The sequence below is a fragment of the Salmo trutta genome, chromosome 33 (assembly GCF_901001165.1).
Source record: "Salmo trutta chromosome 33, fSalTru1.1, whole genome shotgun sequence".
NCBI classification, from domain to species: Eukaryota; Metazoa; Chordata; class Actinopteri; order Salmoniformes; family Salmonidae; genus Salmo; species Salmo trutta.
This window is the reverse complement of record NC_042989.1, coordinates 42,043,634-42,058,765: the sequence shown is the minus strand read 5'-3', so window position 1 is coordinate 42,058,765 and position 15,132 is coordinate 42,043,634. Positions and strand designations below refer to the sequence as shown.

The 15,132-nt window shown below is 45.7% G+C and overlaps 2 protein-coding genes and 1 non-coding gene across 4 annotated transcripts in view; 1 reads left to right on the top strand and 2 right to left on the bottom strand.

The window, feature by feature from the left end:
* psen1 (presenilin 1) overlaps positions 1 to 15,132 on the top strand; it is a 33,273-nt gene that overhangs the window by 597 nt on the left and 17,544 nt on the right. Inside the window, exons 2-7 of the mRNA XM_029730998.1 lie at positions 5,448 to 5,517; positions 8,136 to 8,416; positions 8,934 to 9,075; positions 9,438 to 9,505; positions 9,661 to 9,881; positions 13,709 to 13,807. Coding sequence (XP_029586858.1) covers positions 5,482 to 5,517; positions 8,136 to 8,416; positions 8,934 to 9,075; positions 9,438 to 9,505; positions 9,661 to 9,881; positions 13,709 to 13,807 — 847 coding nt within the window. The 5' untranslated portion in view covers positions 5,448 to 5,481. The remainder of the gene's footprint in view (positions 1 to 5,447; positions 5,518 to 8,135; positions 8,417 to 8,933; positions 9,076 to 9,437; positions 9,506 to 9,660; positions 9,882 to 13,708; positions 13,808 to 15,132) is intronic.
* trnat-ugu (transfer RNA threonine (anticodon UGU)) lies at positions 2,803 to 2,878 on the bottom strand. Its single transcript has one exon. It is a non-coding gene; the product is annotated as a tRNA-Thr (tRNA).
* On the bottom strand, positions 12,117 to 13,572 carry LOC115173028 (uncharacterized). 2 transcript variants are annotated; one of them, XM_029730999.1, is made up of 4 exons: positions 13,241 to 13,572; positions 12,875 to 13,202; positions 12,632 to 12,836; positions 12,117 to 12,593 (listed from the first exon to the last, which is right to left on the bottom strand). In XM_029730999.1, exons 1-4 carry the CDS (start codon positions 13,501 to 13,503, stop codon positions 12,178 to 12,180), a joined length of 1,212 nt encoding a protein of 403 aa, XP_029586859.1. In that variant the 5' UTR covers positions 13,504 to 13,572; the 3' UTR covers positions 12,117 to 12,177. The 2 variants fall into 2 exon arrangements, with proteins under 2 accessions (XP_029586859.1, XP_029586860.1); XM_029731000.1 differs by lacking the exon at positions 13,241 to 13,572 and having other exon boundaries at positions 12,875 to 13,206.

Below are 15,132 nucleotides of genomic sequence, written 5' to 3'. Positions count from 1 at the left end.
CCACCTTGTGACAAAACAGGGGGTGGGGATGGCAGTACCATCTAACCCTGCATTTATACACTATCCCCCCCTAAAACCCATCACCCCCATCCCAGTAGCGGTCCAAGCTGTATGGCTCCCCGGGCGAACCTGTCATTTTATCAACACATTTGGTAACAACAAGAAATAAATAATCCTAACATTTAAAACTATATATATATATATATATATATATATATATATATATATATATATATATATATATATATATATATATATATATAATGACTCGTAAATATCAAAAAGAAGTAACAAAGACAAATAAAAACACATTTGTGTTGATTTGGCACTCGAGCATTATTACATTACCACCCCCCCCAACACTGTCAACCAAGAGGCAAGACTAAACCAGTTCACCTTGGTGCTGTGCCGACTGCTTTTATATTATTATTATTATTAACCATTTCACACAAACCAGAAGAAAAAAAAATGCAACAATATGTCTGTGAAACTATATATTCACAGTATTATGAATGAATTGGGGTTTATTTGGTAGTGTTTCATAGTGGCACTGATTTTACTAATTACATTAGTACTGTACAAAGTTAAGAGGTGCGTTATTGGATAGATTCCCCCGTCTCCCTACCTCGGGCTTCCAGTGGGGAGACCTGAGGTCAACCTACCCCTGTTCCCCTCCCCATCTCGGTCCTCTGAGTGGGAGACCTTCGCAGGCAGTAACCTGTCCAGCTCACAAACTAGAATCAGGGCGCCCACTCCGACAAGGTTAATTGACCCACAGTCCCACACGGTGACATGATATCATTGACGTGACGTGCAAATGAACGATAGAAAACCGATCACGCAAAATGTCACCATTCCGATTTAATTTTGTTGTTGTTGTGCGGTTGCCCTGTTTCGCCCCCAGCAAGATGCCGCCCTGGGTGGCTGCCCATGTCGCCTATGCCTAAATCCCCCATCCCACTACTTGGACCTAAACGTGGGCCTGGGAGAATGGAACCCCCCTTCTCTCAAAACCTACTGTAGATCTTCTGGTCTAAAATCTCCCATACTCAATATTAACTGACTTGCCTAGTTAAATAAAGGTAAAATAATATTTCTCTGCTGCTGCGACTACCACATATCTTGTGTGATTTCCGCTCCATCAGTGCAGTTGGATCACCACGGCTATAAACACAAGAAATCCAACCTTATTAAAACTCATGCTCTCTGGCTGTCTCATCAGGCCTACTCACTAGGTGGCTCCCAGTCAACTCAGTCACCCATGAGCTGTCCTCTACTCTTCACTGCCTCAGCATAGGGACATTTTCTACCCCAGCTGCATGGGCACCCCCACAGTTGACACAGTGCTTTCTCTATCCCAACTGTACACCCCTTCTGATTATACCCACCTGCACGTTTCTCACATCGTGGGGGATCTCATTTCTACACACTGCTGCTGCAACATGTAAGAATCCTTGGCATCTAAAGTACTGAAGCGGGTTCGGGAACATAGGCTCTCACAGAATGGCAAATATAACCTAACCGGGACCTTATCAGGAAGAAACTCTGTGCCAAAGCTCAACAAGACAGACAGGGTATTCTCAGTCTCGCCATTGCCACCGGGTCTACGTCTCACAGTGGGCGTCACAAAAAAAACGAGGAATATTCCTTTTTGATTTCATCCACCTCTACACTCAACGCTGCTTCACTGATCACCCCTTTTTAGCAGCGTAGGCTGAGCCCCAAGCAGCGTGACTCAAAGCTAAAAAACCCCCATCAAAACGATTACACTTCTCTAAACTTTCACAGATGTGAAACGATTCCCAGTTTGTCCTTTACCCAGCCTGACACCATGTTTGGGTCGGCCAAAAAAAGCAGGAATCCAGTCTAAAAAATCTCACTCCAACCGGTCCAAAATCTTCTCTGGTAGGATTTCTCAGGGCAAAACGTTGGAAGTCTCCGTTACACCTGTCGCCACAGGTGGGCCCAGTTTCTCCTGGACTGGCTCCACCTCAAAGCGCTCATCACTGCCGTCTGACACCATTTACGAGATTGTCAAGGTTCTTAAGAGAGCATGAAGACCTGTAAGTCATTACTTAGTTTGTAACGAGGAGAAGTATGAACTGTATAGCCTACCGCATATTATGCATGACAATAAAAAATGTCAGATGTTACACATGCTCTAGTCTATACTCCAAAATTAAACTAATTCAGTTGGCCTACAATTATAGTGAATTGGTATTGGATTTTGAATAGCCTCGTATTAGTTATGAAATATTCCCTAATAGGCTTACAACATTACCTTTAGCTACAGAATATCTCACCACCCTACGTTTCCATCTCGTCACCTCTCTCCTTCATTCCTTTCTCGAGCACGCAGGCTGTCAACGGTTTAATGAAAGATATGTTTTGTTGTGTACATGTTACTATTGATGTTCCTGAACAGATTTAACTTGGCTTCCCAAATTAAGCACTGGGTAGCTGCAGGAAACAGGGTTAGCGCAGAGCCCGTGGCATACAGAGTTTGTGCGGGATATCAGCTGACAGGCAGCAATACGCTGTATGCTTCTCAAACAGTGGTTGAGGTGTGGAGTGAAATAAATCCGCATGAGTGAAAAACGAAATTCTAGTGCACACAGATAATGTATTTTTTTTCCCCCCCTGGCCCCAGTTCCTACCCATTTTTATAATGGACCATTTTTACATTTTTTACATTTACATTTTAGTCATTTAGCAGACGCTCTTATCCAGAGCGACTTACAGTAGTAAATGCATACATTTCATACAATTTCATACATTTTTTAAATTTTTTTCTCCTGTGCTGGCCCCCCGTGGGAATCGAACCCACAACCCTGGCGTTACAAACACCATGCTCTACCAACTGAGCTACAGGGAAGGCGAATTGAAACTAATTTGCTATATTAGTAAAGACAAGATTACATTCAGAATAGTCTGATGGGTGAAAATATTATCACTTGATTTTTTTTAACCTTTATTTAACTAGGCAAGTCAGTTAAGAACAAATTCTTATTTACAATGACGGCCTACTAGGGAACAGGGGGTTAACTGCCTGGGGCAGAACGACACATTTTGTACCTTGTCAGCTCAGGGATTTGAACTTGCAACCTTTTGGTTACTAGTCCAACGCTGTAACCACTAGGCCACGCTGCTGCCAGCGTGTGCTGCCTGAGGCAAGGAACAAGCGCGCAAGCTGTTTTTCCAACTTTCTCAAATCACCAATAGCCTATAGTCACGTCATGAAGCCCATATATATGTTTTGATTTCTAAGGTTTTTATCATTTACAACTAAAGTTGCCAAATAACTGTAAATCTAGCATATAGGACCTGTTTCAAAGAATCTCTTTTATGCTCGACATAGCCGTTTTGCTCCGGAAAGGGAAAAATATCATTTCTATTTACTATTCACAGTAAAGAGGCTCAGAGAGAATGCCACCGAATCGCTTGTTCACAGCCTCTAGTAGAGTACCTTTCCAAGTTAACCCCACAGTCTGTGTGGGCAGTTTTGTTGACCAGGCGTTTCAATGCCATGACAGACGGGTATCACGTCTCCTGCAGACGCAGTTGATGAACTTATTTCTCCAGTCAGTTGTTCGAATGGCTCTAGGAGAGTGTCCAAGTTTCAAACATGTTCTCAAATGCCATTAAAAAAAAATGGCAGCAGCGGTATGAGAACCAGCACATTCTTGAGCATGCAATACGACTTCCCTGCTGTATGAAATCCTCGTGGACCCACTGTGCTGTCGGACTCTGCATGCTCATGGGGCTGACATCGCTGGTCCAAATGTCAGTCGTGAATCTAATAGCAGTGACGCCCATAGCAACTAGTTCAGGGATGTGCGTTTCAACAATACTGTGTAACTCCAGTAGGGAAACATCTGAAAAATAGTGCCTACTTGGTAGTGTGTACCGGGGCTCGAGGTGCTCGACCAGTCGGCGAAAGCCAACATCATCCACGACAGAGAACGGTTGATTGTCGACAGGGCAATGAATTCCATTATCTTGGCTTTAATGGATTTCGCCTTTTGAGTTGTTGCCAGAAATCTTCTTACTCTTTCAACTCAACGCTCGACTTGAACTTGTTTAGATGCGCTTAGTATTTTTCTGCTTTTGTTCTGTGTAGCGCTGTATTATTCGTGGCGTCATCTACCTACGTTATAGAGGTCCGCACGTCAGCTTTGACATCGGTTTTGCACATTGGCGTTAAACAAGACATCAGGCCGATGCCGATGTTGGCATTTTTAACTAATATCGTCCGATTCTGATATATTGTTCATCCTTAGTTCTGTTTGTGACGCTTGATGCCCTGCAAGTCCCGCCTCTCCCATCTCGTCATTGGTTGATAGGAGCATATACCCACGTGGGTGATTGAAAGATGAACTGAGGTCCACACTCCAGTCCAGTTGGTGGTGGTAAAGCACCTTAAAGTTGGTTGCCAACCTCCATATAAAGAAGCCTGGAGAGATCACTGGAGACAACCTCGGTTTGCCCATTTATCTGTGGATTAATTGTCAGAGTAGAGGACCTTGTGCATTTCAGGTAAAATAACAACCCAATGTTTATATCCCTGGACAAATTAGCTAGCAACAGCAAGCTAGCTAGCTAAATTGCTATACATGTTTCAATGCTTTTCAACCTGTCCCCAAATTGATATAGTTGGTTCAGAGTTCGTTTTGGATATTTTTACCTGCGCGTCCTGATCCCGTCTAGTGTGGATGGAAGAAATCGTTATGCTCGTGCCCGATCTAGTCAGCATGTTAGTTGTTACTTTTCTCAACTTCGATTGGAGCCGATGTCTTAAAGTAGATGAACATGTTATAACTACAACCTTGTGAAAGTGACAATCTGAGTCAAAAACAACTTTTTATATCGAGGGAGTGACATTTTTATTTGACGTCCTGCTGTGCTTTCTCTCCGGTCGGTCGGTGCTGTGCTTTCTCTCCGGTCGGTCGGTGCTGTGCTTTCTCTCCGGTCGGTCGGTGCTGTGCGCTCTCTCCGGGAAGCTATCCGGTATGTTTGGGAGATGCCTACCCTAAACCTTAAAGGGATACTTCAAGATTTTGTCAATTAAGCCCTTTTTTTTTTATCTACAATGAAAAGAGGTTGTACACAGTGTCCACCGCCATGAGACAGTGTCCACCGCCGTCTCGGGGATTCGATCCAGCAACCTTTCGGTTACTTGCCCAGTGCTCTTACCACTAGGCTACCTGCCTCCCCAAAACCACCATTATATGGTTCTGTTATTATATGGTTCTGTTATTATAGGGTTCTGTTATTATATGCCATGGTTCTGTTTATTATAGGGTTCTGTTATTATATGGTTCTGTTATTATAGGGTTCTGTTATTATATGGTTCTGTTATTATATGGTTCTGTTAATATATGGTTCTGTTATTATAGGGTTCTGTTATTATATGCCGTGTATTAACCGTGATTCTGTTGTTCTACCAGGCTTGTATGTGCGGGCGAGTCTGTTCTGTCAACCATGGCCAACAATGTGGAGGATATCGAGAACAACATGGTGAGTTACCCCTGCTGTGATTTTAGAATTATGAGAAGGGAAATAATGCTTGTCTGTTTTGTCACGTGTAGATTGTAACCTATAGTAACGTCACATTCATGATGGTGACATTTTGCATTAAAAAGTAAATCATTGGTCATATTTTATGGAATATATTTCACATACCATTTCATGACGTCATTTAGGTTTTGCTCCTGAAGACTTTTTAAAGGCGTGTCTGGCCAGTCCAAGAGGCAAAGTCCTTCTCGGTTGTTTCTCTCCTGACCCTTAAACCACATGAAGCCAGTCACTCCAACATGTAACAACTGTACTGCATTGTTGTCCTCAACTGATGAAAGGCGGTTCATACTACTGCACTGTTGGAGCTAGAAACACCAAGCATTTCGCTACACATGGGCATGTGACCAATAAAATTATATTTTATTTGACATGCCTGCCTTCTCAGCCGATGGAAGGCAGTACGTGCCTGCCTTGTCAGCTGATGGAAGGCGGTTACGTGCCTGCCTTGTCAGCCGATGGAAGGCGGTTACGGGCCTGCCTTGTCAGCCGATGGAAGGCGGTTACGGGCCTGCCTTCTCAGCCGCCGTTCTTAAACACTTTCAGTGAAGGATAGAAGCTGTGATGTGTTCGGTGGAGCCAATTCTTCCTTGTGATATTGAAGTTATTCAACCAGGATACCCCTTTTTAGAAATCGCATATCCTGTTTTAATCAGAAGGAAGTTAAGGCTCATGTTTAAACTGTCCTGACATCCTTGGCACTGCAACACTCTCCCTAGATGGGCCTGTCTGTCCTGACAGCCTTTTTTCTTTTTCCCAACGAAGTTAATCCAAAACCACACCCGTCGTTCAGAGGGGCGTTCTACAACGCTTTGAGCGCTCTCCAAGTCCGGAAGTGAATATCAAGTAGCGTGAAATTTCAGTCACTGATTATTAACATTTGCTCTTTTGTTAAATGGCACTTTCCATCCTTACCTTGGAAGGTCACTGTCTCTGCACTGATCGCCTGTGAGTGAGACAAATGCTAGCTAGCCAATGGGAGCGTAATAGAATGCCGGGGGCGTGGTTTTGGTTTAATTGCGTTGGGAAAAAGACGCATCCTGGCCTGTAGGGGCCGGTCACTCCTCAGGCTTGTGTCAATGGGAGAGTGCTGCATAAAGCTGGTTTCCCAGACACAGATTAGGCCTAGTCCTGGACTTCGAAGCACTTTCCACGGAGAATCTTCACGGAGAATGCTTTGCAGTCCAGACTAGGCCTAATCTGCCTGGAAACCCAGCCCCATAGAGATACAATATAACTAACTTTGCAGTGGTCTATTTAACTCTGCGGTGGTCTATTTTAGTTCTGCGGTGGTCTATTTTAGTTATGCGGTGGTCTATTTTAGTTATGCGGTGGTCTATTTTAGTTATGCGGTGGTCTATTTTAACTCTGCGGTGGTCTATTTTAGTTCTGCGGTGGTCTATTTTAGTTCTGTGGTGTTCCTAATGGCTCTGCGTACACTAACGTGGCTGGCCTAATCAGTGTGACGCAGTAATACTGCTATTGTTCCTGGAGTAAATGTCACCATTGGTGACTAGCTACCTCAGGAAGGGGAGGGGTTTTTTGTTGACTCCGTGAAGGAGATTTATCCTGTTTCCAGATCTGTTATTGCTGTCTTACTATAACTCTTATTGCTAGAGACCGACCTTTGTTCTTATGTAACACCTGGTACAGAGCAAACTGTCCCCACAGGAGTGTGTGTGTGTGTAGATGAAACATTAGTTATTTTGATCAGTGTGTGTTTTCCCATTTAAAAAATAAAATAAAATTTAAGCTCTTATTTTAGTTTAAGCTTTACATTCTGGCGGCAGGTAGCCTAGCAGTTCCGTTGGGCAAGTAACCCGAAAAGTTGCTGGTTCAAATCCCTGAAAAATCAGTCTGTGCCCTTGAGCAAGGCACTTAGACCCTAATTGCTCCTGTATGTGGCTCTGGATCAGAGAGTCTGCTAAATGACTCACTACTGTAGTGGCTCTGGATCAGAGAGTCTGCTAAATGACTCCCTACTGTAGTGGCTCTGGATCAGAGAGTCTGCTAAATGACTCCCTACTGTAGTGGCTCTGGATCAGAGAGTCTGCTAAATGACTCCCTACTGTAGTGGCTCTGGATCAGAGAGTCTGCTAAATGACTCCCTACTGTAGTGGCTCTGGATCAGAGAGTCTGCTAAATGACTCCCTACTGTAGTGGCTCTGGATCAGAGAGTCTGCTAAATGACTCCCTACTGTAGTGGCTCTGGATCAGAGAGTCTGCTAAATGACTCCCTACTGTAGTGGCTCTGGATCAGAGTCTGCTAAATGACTCCCTACTGTAGTGGCTCTGGATCAGAGAGTCTGCTAAATGACTCCCTACTGTAGTGGCTCTGGATCAGAGAGTCTGCTAAATGACTCACTACTGTAAGTGACTCTGGACCAGAGAGTCTGCTAAATGACTCACTACTGTAAGTGGCTCTGGATCAGAGAGTCTGCTAAATGACTCACTACTGTAAGTGACTCTGGACCAGAGAGTCTGCTAAATGACTAGAATGTAAATGTGTTCCTTGTACTGCAGGCTGACCCTAGAGGTGTGTATTTATGTTTCTCCTCCAGGCGACTGAGGCCCCGGTACCAACCCAGAACCAACACCCTGAGCCTGGGGCGACGGGGTTGCGGTCCAGGGGTGGAGGAGGGGCGGAACAGAACGGACAGGCTCCCCCACAACGACCCTCCCAGGTGGTAGAGAGTGAGGAAGACGAAGATGAGGAGCTGACGCTGAAATACGGGGCCAAACACGTCATCATGCTGTTCGTCCCGGTCACGCTCTGCATGGTGGTCGTCGTGGCAACCATCAAGTCCGTCAGCTTCTACACCCAGAACGATGGACAGAGGCTGTAAGTATCGACGACGTTCTGGCGAGGCTAAAGGTTGTACCCGGGTTAGGGTTGTTGATGCAGTTGACCAGCAGAGCCACTAGATGGCGATAATGTAACACAAAACACCTTGATGATGAAATATCAGCATACATCTACAGTATTTACTAACAGAAGTACAGGAAATGTTGTTGGCCTGCTAACAAAAAAGGTACATTGTTCAGTTTGTTTACCTATGGGCTGTTCATCATAAAGCAGCTGGAGAAACACAGACAAGATGATCAAGCAGCTGGAGAAACGCAGACTATTATTATAATAATAATAATAATAATAATAATAATAATAATAATAATAATAATAATAATAATAATAATAGCAGCAAAGTGAGGATTCACAAAGGATGGTGTTTGAGTATTTCTGATGGTTCTTCTGACACTGTTAAACATATTCTGAAATGATCCAATGCGACGAGTCTAATCTTCTGTTATGAGATGTCCAGGATGTTGGTACCTGTCTGACCTGTGATAATGTTTTTCAGGATATACACCCCTTTCCCCGAGGACACGGACACAATAGGCCAGCGAGCCCTCAACTCGGTCCTCAACGCCACCATCATGATCAGCGTCATCATAGTCATGACCATGGTGCTGGTGCTGCTATACAAGTACCGCTGCTACAGGGTAAGAGATGCTATTATACAAGTACCACTACTATACAAGTACCACTGCTATACAAGTACCACTGCTACACAAGTACCGCTGCTACAGGGTAAGAGATGCTGCTCTGCCAATGCCATTAGGGTCGTATTCATTAGGACACACAAAGTAAATCATTTTGCAACCAACGTATCATAACATTTAAGTCCAGGAAGTCGTCCCTTTTTTCAGTCCGTTTTCTTTCCGCTTGTTGCCTGATGAACACAACCCTGGTATCACTGATCACAGTATGTTTCAGTCCTCTCTCTCTCCCTCTCTCTGTGTCTAGATACAGTGACATGCTATACAGACAGTTTGCTGTTATTGATCTCTCCGTGTCCCTACAGGTGATCCAAGGCTGGCTGTTCCTCTCCTCTCTCCTCCTCCTGTTCTTTTTCTCCTTCATATACCTCAAGTGAGTCCATTCTTCTCTCTTTTTCAATCACACACACATACATATATATATATATATATATATTCAAGTCATCAGTGAACCAGCTGTTTTAAGAGTGTGACTGTGCAGATTCCTCTGTACTCTTAAAGGCAACATGCTCACTCTGTCCTCCCCAGAGAAGTGTTTAAGACGTACAACGTGGCGATGGACTGGATCACCCTGGCTGTGATCGTGTGGAACTTCGGGGTTGTAGGGATGATCTGTATCCACTGGAAGGGTCCTCTACGTCTGCAGCAGGCCTATCTCATCATGATCTCTGCTCTCATGGCTCTGGTCTTCATCAAGTACCTTCCCGAGTGGACCGCCTGGCTCATCCTGGCTGTTATATCTGTCTATGGTGAGTACCTTCCTGAGTGGACTGCCTGGCTGTTATATCTGTCTATGGTGAGTACCTTCCTGAGTGGACTGCCTGGCTGTTATATCTGTCTATGGTGAGTACCTTCCTGAGTGGACCGCCTGGCTGTTATATCTGTCTATGGTGAGTACCTTCCTGAGTGGACTGCCTGGCTGTTATATCTGTCTATGGTGAGTACCTTCCTGAGTGGACTGCCTGGCTGTTATATCTGTCTATGGTGAGTACCTTCCTGAGTGGACCGCCTGGCTGTTATATCTGTCTATGGTGAGTACCTTTGGCCTGTATACAGGCCTTTCACTGTGAGACTGTAGCTACGTCCCAATGATCTCTCCTTCTGTCCAAAGTGTACACTTGTTCTTCTTTGACTCGAAAGGAAAAGACTGGTCTAAGAAAGATGGTGGAAACTCCCTCTAGCCCATGTCTTAATTTTAACTGCTCTCTATCGATCTCAAGTCCTCTTCAGACGAGACTCATGGCAGCACCTAGATTTCCTGACCGTTGTTGTTGAGAGGAAAGATCTGACTGGTCAGCAGACAGGAAACACCCATCTGAGACAGGAAGTAGGGGGGGTAGAGAGAGTCATAACAGCTGAGGTTAAGACCTTCTTGACTTAGACAACCTTAGACAGATAGGACCAGATTTCCTCTTAAAGCTGCCACTTCCTGAAGCATTGCAGTGGATTTGTCCCAAATGGCCCCCTATTCCCTATCTAGTGCACTACTTCTGACCAGGGCCCATAGGGTTCTGGTCAAAAGTTGTGCACTTTATAGGGAATCGGGTGCCATTTGGGATACGGCCACTGTCTGAGAATAACGGCCAGGACAGGAGTGGTCTGATTGCCACGACAGAATAGTGGTCATTGTACATTTATTTAACCTAAAAGTGTTTAGCTTGTGGTAGCACAGTGGTCGGTTTAGGGTTGGTTTATTGGGGGTAACGGTGGTTTAGTTTGGTGGGGGTAACAGTGGTCCGTTTTGGGTTTGGTGGGGGTAACGGCGGTCCGTATTGGTTTGGTTTGGTGGGGGTAACGGTGGTCCGGTTTGGTGGGGGTAACGGTGGTCCGTTTTGGTTTGGTGGGGGTAACGGCGGTTCGAATTGGTTTGGTGGGAGTAACGGGGGTCCGTAGTGGTTTGGTGGGGGTAACGGGGGTCCGTATTGGTTTGGTGGGGGTAACGGGGGTCCGTATTGGTTTGGTGGGGGTAACGGGGGTCCGTATTGGTTTGGTGGGGGTAATGGGGGTCCGTATTGGTTTGGTGGGGGTAATGGGGGTCCGTATTGGTTTGGTGGGGGTAAAGGGGGTCCGTATTGGTTTGGTGGGGGTAACAGTGGTCTGTTTAGGTTTGGTTTGGTGGGGGTAACGGGGGTCCGTATTGGTTTGGTGGGGGTAACGGTGGTCCGTATTGGTTTGGTTTGGTGGGGGTAACGGCCGTCCGTATTGGTTTGGTGGGGGTAACGGTGGTCCGTTTAGGTTTGGCTTGGTGGGGGTAACGGGGGTCCGTATTGGTTTGGTGGGGGTAACGGGGGTCCGTATTGGTTTGGTGGGGGTAACGGTGGTCCGTTTAGGTTTGGTTTGGTGGGGGTAACGGTGGTCCGTATTGGTTTGGTGGGGGTAACGGTGGTGTGTATTGGTTTGGTGGGGGTAACGCCGGTCCGTTTAGGTTTGGTTTGGTGGGGGTAAAGGTGGTCCGTATTGGTTTGGTGGGGGTAAAGGGGGTCTGTATTGGTTTGGTGGGGGTAAAGGGGGTCCGTATTGATTTGGTGGGGGTAACAGCGCTGGTGGTCAGTTTGCTGTAGCAATCCAACGCTGACTACAGATATTATGTGAGCGAAGTGTTTGTTTGTAGCAAAAATAACCCAGGGATATCTGCTGTAGAGTTTTCACCCACCCAGCCTCAGAAATGTGTTTAAATCAGATAAAATATTTTTTTACTTGGTCTCGGTCCCAAAAGACCCTTGTGTTTTGGGTCCAACACTATTTGTCCTGATTCCATCTGTGTTCTCCCTGTAGTTGGTGTTGGTAAAGAGTTTACACCCAGTCAGTCTGACATTCTTTAACTCAGATGAAATATTTCTACTTGGTCTGTCTCTCTCTCAAAGCGTCCTCTGTTCTGTCTCTCAACACGGGTCTATCCTGACTCAAAGCTCTGCGTCATATTCATTAGGCACCAACTCAAAGAAAGCTTCTCCTTGTTTCAGTGTGTTATCTGAACTGTACAATAACAAATGCCTGTTTACATTTTCTGTTACAAAACATTTTGCCACGAGGTGCCCTAATGAATTACGACCCTGTTTCTCCCTCCATAGATCTGCTCTGATGAATACGACCCCTGTTTCTCCCTCCATAGATCTGCTCTGATGAATACGACCCTGTTTCTCCCTCCATAGATCTGCTCTGATGAATACGACCCCTGTTTCTCCCTCCATAGATCTGCTCTGATGAATACGACCCCTGTTTCTCCCTCCATAGATCTGCTCTGATGAATACGACCCCTGTTTCTCCCTCCATAGATCTGCTCTGATGAATACGACCCCTGTTTCTCCCTCCATAGATCTGCTCTGATGAATACGACCCCTGTTTCTCCCTCCATAGATCTGCTCTGATGAATACGACCCCTGTTTCTCCCTCCATAGATCTGCTCTGATGAATACGACCCCTGTTTCTCCCTCCATAGATCTGCTCTGATGAATACGACCCTGTTTCTCCCTCCTAGCGGTGCTCTAATGAATACGACCCTGTTTCTCCCTCCATAGATCTGCTCTGATGAATACGACCCCTGTTTCTCCCTCCATAGATCTGCTCTGATGAATACGACCCCTGTTTCTCCCTCCATAGATCTGCTCTGATGAATACGACCCCTGTTTCTCCCTCCATAGATCTGCTCTGATGAATACGACCCCTGTTTCTCCCTCCATAGATCTGCTCTGATGAATACGACCCTGTTTCTCCCTCCTAGCGGTGCTCTAATGAATACGACCCTGTTTCTCCCTCCATAGATCTGCTCTGATGAATACGACCCCTGTTTCTCCCTCCATAGATCTGCTCTGATGAATACGACCCCTGTTTCTCCCTCCATAGATCTGCTCTGATGAATACGACCCCTGTTTCTCCCTCCATAGATCTGCTCTGATGAATACGACCCCTGTTTCTCCCTCCATAGATCTGCTCTGATGAATACGACCCCTGTTTCTCCCTCCATAGATCTGCTCTGATGAATACGACCCCTGTTTCTCCCTCCATAGATCTGCTCTGATGAATACGACCCCTGTTTCTCCCTCCATAGATCTGCTCTGATGAATACGACCCTGTTTCTCCCTCCTAGCGGTGCTCTAATGAATACGACCCTGTTTCTCCCTCCATAGATCTGCTCTGATGAATACGACCCCTGTTTCTCCCTCCATAGATCTGCTCTGATGAATACGACCCCTGTTTCTCCCTCCATAGATCTGCTCTGATGAATACGACCCCTGTTTCTCCCTCCATAGATCTGCTCTGATGAATACGACCCCTGTTTCTCCCTCCATAGATCTGCTCTGATGAATACGACCCCTGTTTCTCCCTCCATAGATCTGCTCTGATGAATACGACCCCTGTTTCTCCCTCCATAGATCTGCTCTGATGAATACGACCCCTGTTTCTCCCTCCATAGATCTGCTCTGATGAATACGACCCTGTTTCTCCCTCCTAGCGGTGCTCTAATGAATACGACCCCTGTTTCTCCCTCCATAGATCTGCTCTGATGAATACGACCCCTGTTTCTCCCTCCATAGATCTGCTCTGATGAATACGACCCCTGTTTCTCCCTCCATAGATCTGCTAGCAGTGCTGTGCCCGAAAGGTCCTCTACGTATCTTAGTGGAGACGGCTCAGGAGAGGAATGAACCCATCTTCCCAGCTCTCATCTACTCCTGTAAGTCACACCTCGTACATCAACACCTGTAACCGGTATTACATGTACACCGAGTGGACAAAATATTACGAACACCTGGTGTTTCCGTGACATAAGACTGACCAGGTGAATCCAGGTGAATGCTATGATTGTGTCAGGTTGGCTGGATGTCCTTGGTGGACCATTCTTGATACACACGGCAAACTGTTGAGTGTGGGGGAAAAAAACAGCAGCGTTGCAGTTCTTGACTCAAACCAATGTGCCTGGTACCTACTATGAAACCTCGATCAAAGGCACTTAAATATTTTGTCTTGCCCATTCACCCTCTGAAATTGCACACATACACGATCCATGAGTCGATGTCCGAGCCCCCGCATCATAAAGAACTCCCCATCAGTTTAATGTCGCAATTCCACATCTGCGGGTGAAATGTGATTTTTTTTTTTTTTTGGGGGGGGGGGGGGGGGATCTTACAAACGGTTTGGCCTACAAAACTATGGAAAGATCAGACTCTCACAAACACGACGGTGTTCTCCGTTTTGCTCTACCCACCCCCACAAGCGTCACAAGACTCGTCTGAAGTTTGTACGGCCTCTTCTGCCAACTTCTGTGTGTAGCGTCAGAACAGTTTGGGCTCCACTCTAATATGAGCCCTCTGTGGAAAGGTGAGACTCTCACTAAAACGTACATGTCAGTTGTTTTTCCTCTAGGACGCCCACAAGCCTCACGAGTCGTCTGAAGATCCCCACCCGGTTACGGGTTAAAAACATTTATGGAGTACACCTCATATACAAAAAAAGCTTGGTTTGTTGTTTTGGAGGACCAAATAAAATTGTTTTAAAAGTGTGTTGGAAAGTTTCTTAGTAGCTAGCTAACATTTTAGTTTGGATCCCGTGATGCCGTTGGCATCAGTTGCTGGGGACTACTTCAATCTGTCCAGTGATCCTGCCGACCAAGGCCGGGTCTGAGGAGCTTTTTGGCGTAGCCTTGAACGCAGCCTGTGACGTAGCTAGCCATTGTGGCTGGGATCGTAGATTGTCCTGGGTTTGTGGCTGTCCAGATCCCTGCTGAGTGATTGGGAAAAACAAGGAAGATTGTTGTTATCTGCCCTGTCTGGAACTGCGAGGAGTAACAGCATAACGTACGCTGCTAGCTACCGTGACAGACTAAAGCCGGCAGGAGGACAGTGGTGTCTCTCGATCACAGGAGAACAATAATAAAAAAACAAATAAAATTTTTTTACGAACAAAACTATTTCTCCAAGCAGTTTTTTCAACAATAACAAAATAGTGTTTTATCCAAATACTGGTGGATTCTACTAATAAAAGAATGGACGACCTGACCAG

Bases quoted from the DNA above. Each gene is read 5' to 3' on its own strand.
- LOC115173028 (XM_029730999.1), bottom strand. From the start codon at position 13,503: ATGGAGGGAGAAACAGGGGTCGTATTCATCAGAGCAGATCTATGGAGG. The intron at 12,837-12,874 runs GTCGTATTCATT...AGGGAGAAACAG, and splicing joins TCTATGGAGGGAGAAACAGG to GGTCGTATTCATCAGAGCAG. The intron at 12,594-12,631 runs GTCGTATTCATT...AGGGAGAAACAG, and splicing joins TCTATGGAGGGAGAAACAGG to GGTCGTATTCATCAGAGCAG.